The 15,592-nt window shown below is 39.2% G+C and overlaps 1 protein-coding gene across 3 annotated transcripts in view; it reads right to left on the bottom strand.

The window, feature by feature from the left end:
* The window catches only part of LOC134609190 (mitogen-activated protein kinase kinase kinase 3-like), a 123,608-nt gene that overhangs the window by 21,240 nt on the left and 86,776 nt on the right, over positions 1-15,592 (bottom strand). For 2 of the 3 annotated variants that reach the window (XM_063452725.1, XM_063452727.1), the window contains exons 4-5: positions 8,733-8,773; positions 1,647-1,746 (exon numbers count right to left, since the gene is read on the bottom strand). In XM_063452725.1, the coding sequence (XP_063308795.1) occupies positions 1,647-1,746; positions 8,733-8,773 (141 nt within the window). The remainder of the gene's footprint in view (positions 1-1,646; positions 1,747-8,732; positions 8,774-15,592) is intronic. The other variant, XM_063452726.1, reaches the window with a different exon arrangement.

Raw genomic sequence — 15,592 nt, 5'->3', positions numbered from 1 at the left:
TTTAATTTTGGCGTGACTGGGGCTGTGACCATGGGCGGGGCTGTTCTGAGACATTTTAGGCGACTTACTAATAACAATTTAACTAAAATGTAATTTAGAATAAGAACAATGTATGTTATTTACACAGACTGATTTCTCAACACATTTATTGCAGTTTAAATACACATTACTGGGAGTATTATTATGCTCTGTCATGCACTCAGACACATTACTGGGAGTATTATTGCTGTGGAGCTCTGTTATACACTCAGACACATTACTGGGAGTATTATTACTGTGGAGCTCTGTTATACACTCAGACACATTACTGGGAGTATTATTGCTGTGGAGCTCTGTTATACACTCAGACACATGACTGGGAGTATTATTGCTGTGGAGCTCTGTTATACACTCAGACACATGACTGGGAGTATTATTGCTGTGGAGCTCTGTTATACACTCAGACACATTACTGGGAGTATTATTGCTGTGGAGCTCTGTTATACACTCAGACACATTACTGGGAGTATTATTGCTGTGGAGCTCTGTTATACACTCAGACACATTACTGGGAGTATTAATGCTGTGGAGCTCTGTTATACACTCAGACACATTACTGGGAGTATTATTGCTGTGGAGCTCTGTTATACACTCAGACACATTACTGGGAGTATTAATGCTGTGGAGCTCTGTTATACACAGACACATTACTGGGAGTATTATTGCTGTGGAGCTCTGTTATACACTCAGACACATTACTGGGAGTATTATTGCTGTGGAGCTCTATTATACACTCAGACAGATTACTGGGAGTATTATTGCTGTGGGGCTCTGTTATATACTCAGACACATTACTGGGAGTATCATTGCTGTGGAGCTCTGTTATACACTCAGACACATTACTGGGAGTATTATTGCTGTGGAGCTCTGTTATACATTCAGACACATTACTGGGAGTATTATTGCTGTGGAGCTCTGTTATACACTCAGACACATTACTGGGAGTATTATTGCTGTGGAGCTCTGTTATACACTCAGACACATTACTGGGAGTCTTATTACTGTGGAGCTCTGTTATATACTTAGACACATTACTGGGAGTATTATTGCTGTGGAGCTCTGTTATACACTCAGACACATTACTGGGAGTATTATTACTGTGGAGCTCTGTTATACACTCAGACACATTACTGGGAGTCTTATTGCTGTGGAGCTCTGTTATATACTTAGACACATTACTGGGAGTATTATTACTGTGGAGCTCTGTTATACACTCAGAGACATTACTGGGAGTGTTATTGCTGTGGAGCTCTGTTATACACTCAGACACATTACTGGGAGTATTATTGCTGTGGCGCTCTGTTATACACTCAGAGACACCAACAATATGGAGCTCCTAAAAAAGAGGGACATTAGGGTAAAAGAGAGAGACTGAGGGATTTGAGCCCAAAATAGGGACTGTCCCTCCTAAATAGAGACACTTGGGAGGTATGTTTGTTTATTGGCTAATGCTAACCAGGGTGTTTAATACAGGGGATAAGTAAAAACAACAGTAAAAATCCTGCAAAATGGCAGATTTCCTTTAACACAAGATGTTTCTTTTTTCACCGTTTCAGACCATAACCTGCAGTAAGATCGTAGATTCTTGGAACTGCCGGGATCATTACCTCATTGTTTGCATAGTGCAAGTCCATTGTTTGCCCAAACGCATCTGTGACTTTCTGCATCACATCCTTGAATTTCACTGGTCTTTTAAACTCAATAATCCTGTAAGAGTAAAATAAATAAGCACGAAGGCTGTTTCTCATACAACACACACAGACATTATTATCCAACTTAGAAAAACATAAAGTATTGACAAACCATCAGAGTAACTGTGAACACTCTGTCCCAAACCTATATCAGTGCATCAACAATGGATGAGACCGGTTCATCCTAATCATCGGTCCCACATTTAGCGGGTTAGTTTAGCAGCACTGCCTACCCTGGTGAAATGCAGACCCCTCGGATACCAGGGATAGTCTAATAAAGTGTTTTTATAAAATGTGCTATAGAAAATATATTATGCAACACCTGCACAACCGGTCACTGAAAGCATTTTAAAATTGAAGAACAGGTTTCCAATCTAGTTACGTCATATATGGAATGTGGGTCCCTATAAAAAAAAAAAAAAAAAAAAACTTAAAGGGATACTGTCGACACTATAACTGCTTTATCTTATTGAAGTGGTTATAGTGTTGGAGTCCCCTGGCATCATCCTTCTGTTCAGTGTTAAACTGTTTTTAATAATTTAATGCTAAACTAAAGTCCCCTGCAGCGTATCCCCTCTGTGCTGTGGGGCTAATGAGGAATTGTTAGCCTTGGGCATGGGGCAGCTGTGATTGGCTGAGAGTGTCAGCTGACTGCGTTAAGCCTATCACAGTGCCATTGCTGGTATGAATTGGTATGGCTAGAAGGAAGTATGTAATGTCTGCCTTAGCCACACCTCCAGTATGGGCCGGGCTGGGGACAACTAAGGACCCTTATTTAACTTAGTCAAACTGCTCAAAAATGATTAAACATTGAATGGAGGGACAATGAATGGACAATTCGCTAAGATGAAATGTTTATAGTGCTTACAGTGTCCCTTTAAGGACTGCTGTAGAGGCATTCTAGCTGTTTCTAGGTGTTATGTATAAAGAACCGTTCTGGGATAAAGTTTAAATAATTGTGCTTGAGCTATCACCGTGGAAAACGAGGCTCCAGGAATGCTGTCAATTTATAATGAACAATGACTGTGCTAACGTTAATCGAAGTGTTTTACTCAAACACCCACTTACGACATTCAGAGTTTAGTGATGGCTTAGTACATTCCTCCCAACATTGGCAGGCTGAGAAGCCATTAGCTAGTGGATTGTTTGTGAAATAGGCACAACACAAGCTCATCATTTAACACATTAATAAAGCACTACGTGCACTAAAAGCAGTCTGTCCATGATCTTCAACGGCGTTGCGCATGGGAAGCCCTGAGCAGTGTGCATGTCCCACTCCACCCCTTATCCTACATTCCTACTTTCCAATGTTAGTTTGATAAATAATATGAAAATTCTATGATTGTTCTGTAAGCACCAAGACAACTTTAGCTTAATAAAGTGGTTTTGGTGTATAGCTCACGATCACAATCCTTAGTGTTCAATTATCTGCCTTTTAAGAGTTAAATCACTTTATCAATGCAGCCTTAGCCCCACCTCTCCTGACTGAGACACACATGGCTCCTATACACACTTCCTGAAAAAAGGCTAAGTTTTTTAACTTCACTTATTGCACAATGTGTTTAGTGTCGACTTTTGCATCTTCTGCTTTGTTAACAGCCTGCTAGAGTCTAGTGCGTAATTTAAGTTCAATTAACGGAGCAGGAGACAAAAACTTCTAAAGTAAACACACTGTGCTGTCACAGCTGATTAAAAATGGAAAAAAAAAGCGCAGGCTGTGTGAGTCACATCCAGGGGAGGTGTGGCAATAGCTGCATAAACAGAAACCAACATGATTACACTTCTAAATGGCAGATAATTTAGCAGTAAGACTGCAGGGGCTTCATCTATACACCAAAACTGACTTTATTAATTTATAATAGTAAAAAAAAATTACTGGGTACAAGGTGCATTAAATGCAACAAATACAACCATATCTGTATTCTTTTTTTATTTGTTGAAAGAAAAAGATATTTTATTGAAATGTAATAATCTGAGTTTTAATGTATGAAAGAATAAAATCCTGGCGTCTCCTTAACCGGGCATCGAGAATGACTCAGAACTCCCAGGTGTCCGTTCCAAACCATTTCTAACTCGTTCCATAAGTCATTACAATTATTACTAGACAAAATATGGTCTATCAGCCGGTTGCATGCTAAATCGCTTTATGGAGATCTGTATGAACTGACACATCCGCAGCAAATTCCAGAGCCATATCCACATAATATGACTGTACGGTTATTCTGAGCATGTGTCCTTAATGCTGGTTATATTCATTATTTTGCACGTTCAATATCCAGATACCTATTATTTCAATGCTCTATAACTACTCTAAAACCAATAAACACGCACAGGAACAAAGCACATCTGAAATTAAAACATCTGAAATTAAAATGGTAACATAAATAAATACAAAACTAGATTTCATATAGCATTTACTTGTATCAATCATCTATATCTCATTTAAATGTATACAGATATGCTGGCATTTTGTGGCTTTAAAAGCCACTATAGTTTATATAATATATATGAACGACAGATGGATTGGAAATTTAGTATTTCTCTTCCCATTTTAAATAGCATAAGTTTTTCCGCTCATGAAACGAAATATTAGAGAATTTTCCTGATGTGGATATTGGATCACTTTCTGATCTGCACGTGTGACCGTCACATATCTCAGTTACAAATCAACTCATTCACGTAAGGGACTGATCTAGCTCAGGAAGAAGTGACTCGTTCCTTTTAGCATCAGAACTACAAAGGATAACAATTGCTGATACATGACATGTAAATTGTAATCTCAGACACAAGTACCTGCTCACCCACAAGGCCCCAAATAATTCAAATATAATAAAAAGATGCTTTTACATCAAACGTAGCAAAATGGTTTGTGATTTTTTTATTCTAAAAGGCAGTTACGCTTCCCCTCTGAATGGGTATGCTATATCATTTTACTCCAATTTGATGCTGTATGAAGGTAATTGTGAATTTTTTACATTACCAACAAGGGAGAGGTGTGTACATTAGCTCTCAGTCATCGTGATAGCTATTTTGGGGGACATGATTTAAAGGACCACTCTAGGCACCCAGACGACTTCAGCTTAATGAAGTGGTCTGGGTGCCAGGTACCTCTAGGATTAACCCTTTTTTTATAAACATAGCAGTTTCAGAGAAACTGCTATGTTTATAATGAGGGTTAATCCAGCCTCCAAATCCTCTAGTGGCTGTCTCATTGACAGCCGCTAGAGGCGCTTGCGTGCTTCTCACTGTGAAAATCACAGTGAGAGCACGCAAGCGTCCATAGGAAAGCATTATGAATGCTTTCCTATGCGACCGGCTGAATGCGAGCGCGGCTCCTGCCGCGCATGTGCATTCAGCCGATGACGTCGCGATCAAGATGGAGAGGAGGAGGAAAGCTCCCCGCCCGGCGCTGGAAAAAGAGGTAAGTTTAACCCCTTCCTCTCTCCAGAGCCCGGCGGGAGGGGGTCCCTGAGGGTGGGGGCACCCTCAGGGTACTCTAGTGCCAGGAAAACGAGTATGTTTTCCTGGCACTAGAGTGGTCCTTTAACTATGTATTTTTACATAAACATTTGCTGGCAATTCTACAGCAAATATATGGATACAATAGAGCTTACAGTCTTTAACTGTTCCTTATTGATGCAGGTAGGTGAAAACATTTCACTACTAAGTAACTGGCGTCCATTTTCTGTTAGGCTACAAAGTGCCTAACAGAAAAAAAAAAGTTTTATATATATATACCAGTATATATATGTTCTGTGCTTCGATACCCCAAGCCCGGCCCCAGGCACATCCTACGTAAAATGAAAAAATAAATAAATTACAAATTAACAATGCACTTTGAACACTTTGAATAGATTATAGGGATTACTATCTCTAGAATGGGCAGCAGGGCCCAGTGGTAGAGGATTGAGTGGCATCCTTGTTTGAGCATACTGAGTCCATCAGTGCTACAACCCACGTACAATCATTTTAACTCCCCCATGTTTTAAGAAGCGGAGAGACTTTAGGGGAATGGAGATGCATTATGATTATAATAACTCATGTAAAGTGGCCAATATAAATTCTGACTGCGTGTATATAAATGTTCTAATGAGATAGTTTCCATACTGTTGGCAGCTGGTGAAGAAGGAGAGGACGGGCTGTAAGCCACAGAGCTATTATTCTAGGATATGTGCCCAAAATCTGGTTATCTGAAAGGTCAGAGCCATAAGGACTTGTTCCAATATACAATGTACCCAGCTTAAAAAGACAAGCCATAAACACACAGAAAGTAATTCATATACCTAGACATTTTTCCATTGAAGTGTATGAAGGAAGTTGAAGATATTAGATATATATATATTTATATTTATATTTAGATGAAGCAATGGCCAATCTAACGAACGTTAAAAATAAAGAAAAGCCAGGGACATGTGAGTTCATTCATAACTGGAGGACAAAAAGCCACCACGAGACATCTAGCCTTCATCACGAAACATAATAGCCCAACTTGAACAACCCATAGATATGATATACAGTTACTGGTCAATCGTATTTTTGGCCCATGTCCAGAGCCACCTTCTTACTAGTTACAGTGTCTCTGAATATGGTAAATTCTCAATAGTTTGTCAAGATAATTTGTTGTGGGTCCTTCACTGGATTGTTTTAAGGAACCTGGTGGCATTTTTCAGAATGCAACTTTCTAAAGATGCCCCTGGATGTAAAAAAATAATGTGTATGTTTTTGGATAACGTCCATCTACAGTAAGTACAAAAAATAATGTGTATGTGTTTGGATAATGCCCATCTTCAGTAAGTACAAAAAATACTGTGTATGTGTTTGGATAATGTCCATCTACAGTAGTTCTGCAGAGAAATCAGAATGACGCAAAATGCAGTAAAGTTGTTGAAATGAGTTCTACTATGCCAGTTACTGAATCAAGATGATTATTGCGTAGGAAGCCGAACAAGTGACGCCAAGATGAACAATTCTTTAGATTCTACGATCTGGTGTTCTGCCCAATACATACATTTCCACAGCTTTCGTGATATTAGTGGAAGAGCGAGTAAAAATAAAAAGGTAATTAACCTTTGGGGGAAGTCCATCTGGATCTAGGTCTCTTCTCTGTGTTGACCTTGAAGGATGCTACATATTATAATTTTGCTCTGCTACAAGGCAGGCCATAAAAAAAATAAGTAAATAATTCTTGAACTATTTACTTTAGTGGTTTAATTCTCCCCCTCCCGTCACTTGTGAGACATCACACACTTTCCCTGAGAAATCGATGTCTAGACAGCCTCCTTTCTTGTGAGAACGCCAGATTTGTGGTGCGTATGGGATCGCTCACGCTAGATGTGCTGTTACGTGACATTACTCAGGGGGCAGATCCCTGAAACTAGGACATATTTAACAGTTTGTAAAGATCAAACTAATTGTGCTTTTTAACGTACTCTTTGGGACAAACTTAAAGTGGTTCTATCATCAAATAGCTTTACAGTAGGATATTATTCAAAGATTTATCTTGAGCTGCTGTTTCTAAAATCAATTTAGCAGATTTTTGTTAGTTTTTTAAATAAAGGAGTTATAGATCATCTGCATCTTATTAATAAATGATTCCTTATGGTACAAATAGGACCAGCATCATCAATACCTTGCTCACCTTCTTTGATCAGATTAATGCTGGGAGTTAAAGAGACACTGTAGTCACTATAATCATTCTCTTTGAGTTGGCTGTGGCGCCTTGAGTCCCCTGTCACTGTCCCTCCATTCAGAGCAGTATAACACTAAATAAGTGTTCCTGGCCACCCGCTGTGGCCCCCTACTGGAGGTGTGACTAAGGGAGAAATTACACACTTCCTTGTTGACATACCCATTCATACCGTCAGTTGGAGCTTTGATAGGCTACAAGCAGTCAGATGAAACTCTCAGCCAATCACAGCTGTCCATTGCTGCTCAGGCTAACACTTCCTCATTAGCCAAAGCAGCACAGAGGAAATGGACTGCTGGGAACTCTTGTTTAACATTAAAAAATTAAAAACAGTTTAATGCTAAATGAAATGTCGGTACCAGGTGACTCCAGTCACTATAACAAGTTTAATGAGATGGATCAGACCGTGTCTACAGTGTCCCTATAATCAGTTCAACTCATTTAATCAAATCTTCTGAATGGCTGCTGACATCACATTTATTGGTAAAAATTCTGATGCATTTCTTAAACAGTTAACTCAGTGAAGAAAAAAAATTAACAAAGCTGCCAAATTTTGACAGTGGTAACTCCAGCTGAACTTTTAGAGGTTGGTCCAATGAATACATTACCTATCTGTTATTAGAATAGTTTTAAAGGAGCACTATAGCGTTACGAATACAAACATGTAATGTAGATGTTTAGTTGTTTGGCCCTCTTCGAGTACTTGAGAAAGGCTAGATGTACTTACCTCTTCTCACTGTGCTGCTCTCTTCATGGCCGACTAAGCACCTTGGCTAAAAACATCAATATTGATTAACTCAACCAATCCAATGCTTCTCCGTAGGGAAGCATTGAAATGCCAGTGTGCATGTGAGAGCAATCACTAGGAGCAACATTTGATATAGAACTGATTTTGACTCTGTTCTCAATGCTGCAGCGCCTCTAGTGAGTGTCTGAAAGATAGCCACTAGAGGTGTGGGGTCTGGTTAACTTTAGTGGTCCTTGATTGATGTATGTTAATTTGTGCAAGTTTTATCAGCACCTATATAAAACGGATTTCTATGCATTTTATTAACATTTTGATAGAAAGTTGAATTTCCATATGTTTTTCTTATTTCAGAAATGCTACATTTTATTGCACACAGCTTTAGGACAGCTTTTTATAGGAACATCCTACGTGAAAAGATGCACGTTGTTACTTTTTAAGGCGGTATAATACAAAGCAGGTAGAGCGTGCAGATTGGCGTGTATGAGAAAGAAGATCGGGTAAAGTGGGCGAGCAAACAAGGGGTTAACATATTATCAGTACAATAAAAATGCCCTTTTCGGTAACATACCTTTTTTCTCCATTGTATTCAAATTTAATCCTAGCATCCTGCTGGAAAAACAAAAACATTATTAGTAAAAACATCAATAAACATATGTTGAGATAAACTAATCAAGTCTCCTGATCAGAACTTTTCAATAACCGTCTTCAAAACGCAACTTTACATTAAATCTGAACGTTCTGGTTTCTTTTAATCTGTTCATAGAATGATAACACGTAGTATATTTATTAAACTGTGTACAATTTTCAAGTTATTAATACACAGATACCAGAAAACAAGATTCATAACAAAAACAAAATACAACAAAACCATAACCATATACTGTTTGCTTAATTCATTATTTCATTCACTCACTTTAACTAATACGAGGCTCTGGAGAGGTGGGCTTCTAAGAGAGGGCGCCCAGACAGGTGTTTGTTTAAATTGTTTTGTGAATAAATGTGAATAAAGATTCCGATACATTAAACGGAATATAAACCATTTTATTAACGTCTGTAACAAACATCCGAGACATTCTGTGTTTAGATTTTTTGATGTAGAATATTAGCTTTAACCCTATAATTGCTGTGTGTGAGCAAGGTGCTCCTAGTTCATTATTTTGTTAGACATACAGAACTCTGTTAGCTAAAGGGCTCTAATCCTCGACAACAGATCTTGGCTTTCGCTCACTCAAATGGGCCATTGCATCTCTCCAACTGAAACGCAGTTCCCATAATTTCCTGCTAGGTGCTTTTCATACCGTATCATCTTATTTCGTATGCTCCAGGATTACAATCCTTCACAAATCTCATTAAACAATTAGAATAGAACAATACACTTGTAATACGGCTGAAGAACGTCAAATAAAATGAATACAGGGCTAATACTAAAACAAGGTTTTTTTGAAAGACAACTATTAGCAGGAGGTTCAGCGAGCAGACCTGGAGATCTGAACCCAGGGCAGCGCAGATCTCTCGTGCTGCATTGATGTAATATGGAATCATTGTCCTCACTGTAACAAGAGGGAGCAGGCAAAGAACCCGTCACTGATCAGTATACACACATTCTTTAGGGTTGCCAGATCGCCATGTTTTTGCGGGACCCTCGTACATTCTGTATTCATTCGAGAAGGTGTTGAAAGTGCTGCCCAGCGGTAAGTCTAATCCACGGACTCCCATGAAACCAAATAATGAATCATGGTGGACTCTTCTGAGATCCTGGCCGTGATTAGTTGGCTGATTTGTCACATTCAATCTTTATAATCCCAGACATCTCTTTACAACTACTGCTGACGAGATACAAAATATCTAGGCATACCGTGAAACATATAAATCTGGCAACCTTGATTCAAACACCCCAAGGAATGGAGGGATATATCAAGCGGCCACGCTAGCATCACCCACGCCGCACGGCATTACATTAGACTTGTGCATGGTTTTAACAAATTTGTTTCTTCCCAATTGTTTTGGACGATAATAAATGTCGGTTCTTGACTGACGATTTGGTAGGGAGGAATTTGCCTAATATTTTCGGTCAATTTCTTTTTTTTATTTGGAGAAATCAAATTAAGTAATGAGCTTAATCTGTCAGCTGTTTACGCACAACTCCCTAAATTGGTACCCGTATCAGGATTACCATATTTATGGGTACCAAGTTGGGGAGCTACTGTGTGTAAAAGATAACTCATTTATTTGGTATTCTTAAAGGAACACTGTGTTAGAAACACATGTTTGTATATGCAGAACGTGGAGACGATGAATGTCGTGCAGCACCGAAATAGAAAGCACCTCTAGTGGACATCTGAGTGACTGCACCTAGAGGTGTTACTAGCCAACATTGTAAACACTGCCCTTTCTCTGAGGTGGCAGTGTTTACAGTGCTAGCACTGCAGGGGCATGCTATAGACATAAGAACAACTACATTAATCTGTAGTGGTTCTGGTGAATATAGTGTCCCTTTAAATATGGTAATCCCATATAAGGACACCAAATTAGGGAGCTATCTACTAAACTGCTGAAAGAACGATATCTGTGTGCCTCCGTTTTGTTCTCCTCTTGCCATGATGTTTACTGGTTGCCCCTTTCTGGGATTGATTTGACTTATACATACCAAATAAGGGAGCTATCTACTAAGCAGCTAAAAGACCAGAATTAAGAAAAAAGACAGAATGGACAAGTAGCCCATGGAAGAATATGATCTATACGTTCATTAGCTCGTTCTTCCATTACATGGACCAGCGATTCGGGTTTTGGACAAATGGTTGAATTGGACTTTTTTTTTTGTCCAATTCGTACAACCCTACAGTATATGTTATTGTTTTATAATTTGCAGTTATTTGTTCTAAATAACATTTAATCTATATTCTTTTTACAAACATGGAAATATGCACGGAGTGGCTAACCCACCCTCCTCCCCCCTTCTTTGGACACTGCTCTCTTTCCGCAGTGCCAGTGACACACCTCAGATTCTCTTGATTGGAAAGTAATCAATCTGTGTGGGCGAGATGAAGAATTTCATGTATTTACAACTTGTCTGTAAGCCGAGGACATAAAAGTTTGGTTTCCATAATCTCATTCTCCAGATGACAAGCAGGGAATATGCTCCTATCTGCTCTCCCTAAGTACAGCTGTTACAACTTTATATTAACCCACTCCCTGCCCCACGGACTCCCAATCCTACTCAAAGAAGCCTTCTATTAGCTTTGCCCAGACCTTTGGCTAGACCACTGACCACATATAGTGGGTGCCCAGAACTGACCCCAGCAATGTCTGAAGGCAGGGCTCTCTCACAGTAGTGGGGTTCATCCAGAAAAGATTACTGACAAGAGTCCCCAATCTTCTGGAGCAGTCCTTATTTGCGACACGTGCTGCTGTCCCAGATTTTTCTTCTGGTTTTCCAACTGGGGGGGGGGGGGGATTAGAAATTACTCAAAAAGTGCATATTCAATTGTTCAATAGACCCCCTTCAAAAATACATCTGTGAACAATTCAGATAATGAACCTGCCCACTCTTATATCTCAATTTTACACATCCCAGTCTATGGACAGGAGTGGTCATCAGGAAGCTCTCCTGCTATTCTACAACTACATCTACCAGGATGCTTTGCTGCAAGAAATGTTTCTGTTTTAGCAGATTGCTCGGTGCATCCCAATGTCACAATAACTGCTCAACTGTCATACCTGGAAACAGGGTAAGTCTCGAGAAAGAGACATCTCCGCTGCCTGTCTCTTACTCCAGAGGTCGGAAGGGGTGACTCTAGTTTAAAGTGGGCAAAATCATCTCAAAGTAGACAGAACCATCTTAAAATGAGTTCAGCTAAATGCCACGTCCCTGGTATCAGAGACTGAGGCGATCCTTCACACCCCTGGCAGCATTGAGCCATCCTACAGGCCAGCTTTTAATATCCTTACATTTCATAAAGCATCATAGGAGTTGTGGTTCTATAACAACTAATGGTCGCCCTTTTTACATTCTAAGAGAGAAAGCTAAACGGATCATTGGTTCGGCTTTTTATTTGTAAGCTTCACCCATTCTAATGTTCTATGTGAGCCTTAAAACATCCTGCCGGCCCCGGTTTTCTGCTTAGAGAGTTAATTCCACTGAACTCCCTATCAGGGCTCCTTGCTAGAATAAAGTTCAGGAATGACATAAAGTGATATAAAGTTTCAAACATCTGGTCATTTAATTTGAAAATAATCGGTGATTTCAGAATGAGGAGAAACACATTTTCCTCCTGCCCGTTTAATAATTTGCATTCACAGTGATTAATGGAAGATTTATTATTTGAACTATTTCCAGAAGTAGTTTTTTTTCTTCTTTTTGCCAGTATTCTTGTTTTCCTTTACTTGCAGATTCCAATTATACTCAATATGAACTGACCAGCGGTCCTGGATTTTCGTAGCAAGTCTCAAGCTCCATATCCATGCATGCGCTGCATATACAGATATAACAGCTATGCTCTAAATATGGAGTTTATATGGAAAAATGTTCCGCTATTTTTAAAGGAACACTCCCCTCACACACACAAAGCACTGTAGCGTCATGAAGTACTTTATTTATGAAAAGTGTGTACTCTTTTTTTTTTATTTTACAAAACGTACAGATTTCAATTGAAATTGATACTTTTATACATCAACCTTGATACACCCCCTGGCTGTCAATCAGACACCCGATCCTGTTACTTCCTGGTTTGTTTAGCTCAGTGAAACTAAACTCAAGAGGCAGCAATTGCCCAGAAAGTCTGGGCGGGGTTAGAAGGGGAGGGATTGCAAGGCTGCAGACAATATATCTACAGCTACTGCAAGCTGTTTTACCCCAATGGAAAAATGCCTAATTAAATGCATGCATGTTTTCATTGTGTATATCTACAAAATAGTGAATTTCTGCAATTTAGTACAGAATTAACAATCAAGTTTAATACATTGATCTTATGTAACTTTAACAAATTCACACAGATTCATTAAGGCATGTGTGGATCAAGGCAGTTAGTATCAGCTCCTCACCTGGCACTTCCTGGCATTCTATTGCTCTTAGACAAATCATGTGCTGGTAATGTTCGGCAGATTCTGACCGTGTAAGTAGCACTGCCTACACTTCAAGTCTCCCTTTCAAGTTGCCAGTCAATTATTTTAGCACGTGATGATTTAAACAGTAAGTTTAAATATAAATATAGGAACACTATAATATTAATAATAAGTATATCTATTTTTACCTTAAGGGGACACTATAGTTACAAAAACAACTTTAGCTTAATAAAGCGATTTCACTGTAGAGATCATGCCCCTGTAGTCTCACTGCTCAATTCTCCACCATTTAGGAGTTAAATCAATTTGTTTATACAGCTCTAGCCACACCTCCCTGCATGTGACTTACACAGCCTTCCTAAACACTTCCTGTAAAGAAAGATCTAATGTTTAAATGTTCTTTATTGGAAATTCTGTTTAATTTAGAATTTCTGATCTTCTGCTCTGCTAATAGCTAGCTAGACACTACATGAGCCCCCGGTATATTAAATGTAAACAGCAGGAGATAAAACCGTTTACAATAAGATTTTTGGTTTTCATACAGGCTGTGTGAGTCACAGCCAGGGAAGGTCTGACTAGGGCTGCATAGAAACAGAAACAAAAGTGATTTAACTCCTAAATGGCAGTGAAACTTCAAAGGCATGGGCTATACATCAAAACTGCTTCATTAAGCTAAAGTTGTTTTGGTGACTATAGAGTCCCTTTAAGAGTTTATGGTATAAGATGTTAACCTGCAGCAGTGATTTTGGTAAAATGAGAAGTGAGGTTTATCCACTAAAAATTTATTGCAGTGAATTAAAAAACACAGGTGTAAGATTTAGGCTAAAACTATAAAAAAAAATTAAGATTTGGAAAATAAATCCTAGCTCTGCTAAAGTCACGGCTCACTTATTTTAGCCGGAAGTTTGCATTTGTTTTTCAATTTACAGCTGTTCACTGTTTAGTGAAATTTCACAATGACAAGGCAAGCAATTTAATGTCACAAGAGTATGCACAGAGATTGACACTGTTTCATATGGATAAACAAAACAGATTGCAACCATGTGGACATACTGCCCAGGATATAACAGCATGCTTCCCAAGTGTCCCTGTATATGAGGGACAATCCCTATTTTGGGCACCAATAACTCTGCTCCTGTTTTATATCCTAATGCCCCTCTTTTCTAGGAGCTCCATATAGTTGGTGTGTCTGAATGTATAACAGAGCGCCACAGCAATGATACTCCCAGTAATGTGTCTGAGTGTATAACAGAGCTCCACAGCAATAATACTTCCAGTAATGTGTCTGAGTGTATAACAGAGCTCCACAGCAATAATACTCCCAGTAATGTGTCTGAGTGTATAACAGAGCTCCACAGCAATAATACTCCCAGTAATGTGTCTGAATGTATAACAGAGCTCCACAGCAATAATACTCCCAGTAATGTGTCTGAATGTATAACAGAGCTCCACAGCAATAATACTCCCAGTAATGTGTCTGAGTGTATAACAGAGCTCCACAGCAATAATACTCCCAGTAATGTGTCTGAATGTATAACAGAGCTCCACAGCAATAATACTCCCAGTAATGTGTCTTTAAACTGCAATAAAATGTGTTTAGAAAGCAGTCTGAGTAAATAAGACACATTGTTTGTGTTCTAAATTCACTGCTTAGTGAGTGAAACCTTCCAACATACACAGGGTGAACCAAGAAAAAATAAGTTTGTTTAAGTGCACCTTTTTCCAAATAATAAAGCCATATATTCTTTTTTATTTATTTAATTCTAAGCTCTGTCTCAAAACATCCTCCCACTCCTGTCGCCCCTCCAAGTATGACAATCTGCCGTGGCGACGTTCCAAATACAATAAACAGAGCCACAGGAATCTGCTTTGCTCGCATGTAAACACAAACAGAGCGTCTGGCTGAACACCATGTGCACACAATCGCTGCAGATACATGTTCTGGTACTAGAGATACATGTTATGTTCATACGAGCGATACATCCTTCCAATTCCAGAAAGCATTTTTACAATAAACGCTTTGGATGAGTATCTTCCCATCGCCTGTACATTGCAAGCAGGACTTGTAAATGCTTCCGCATCAGTTTCTGTACAATTAAGCGAGCCCCCCTTACCCTCCCCCACTTATATTGGGGGCTCGGAATGCATAATATGGTTATTAACTCCTTCCTGAAAGATGAATGCTTTACGTGTATTGTAATGGTTATGGTACCAGATGTCCCCATGCGACATTCAGCGGACAATGTCCAAACTTAATTAATTAAGAGTTCTATCAACGTCGTCTTCAGCTTGTCCATTCAGACTGGAAGCAAAGCGGGCGTTCGATGCAGCCAGGCAAGTGTCAAATTGTTATTCCACAGTCTGACA

The sequence above is a fragment of the Pelobates fuscus genome, chromosome 4 (assembly GCF_036172605.1).
Source record: "Pelobates fuscus isolate aPelFus1 chromosome 4, aPelFus1.pri, whole genome shotgun sequence".
Classification (NCBI taxonomy): domain Eukaryota; kingdom Metazoa; phylum Chordata; class Amphibia; order Anura; family Pelobatidae; genus Pelobates; species Pelobates fuscus.
This window is presented reverse-complemented; position numbering and strand designations above follow the sequence as displayed.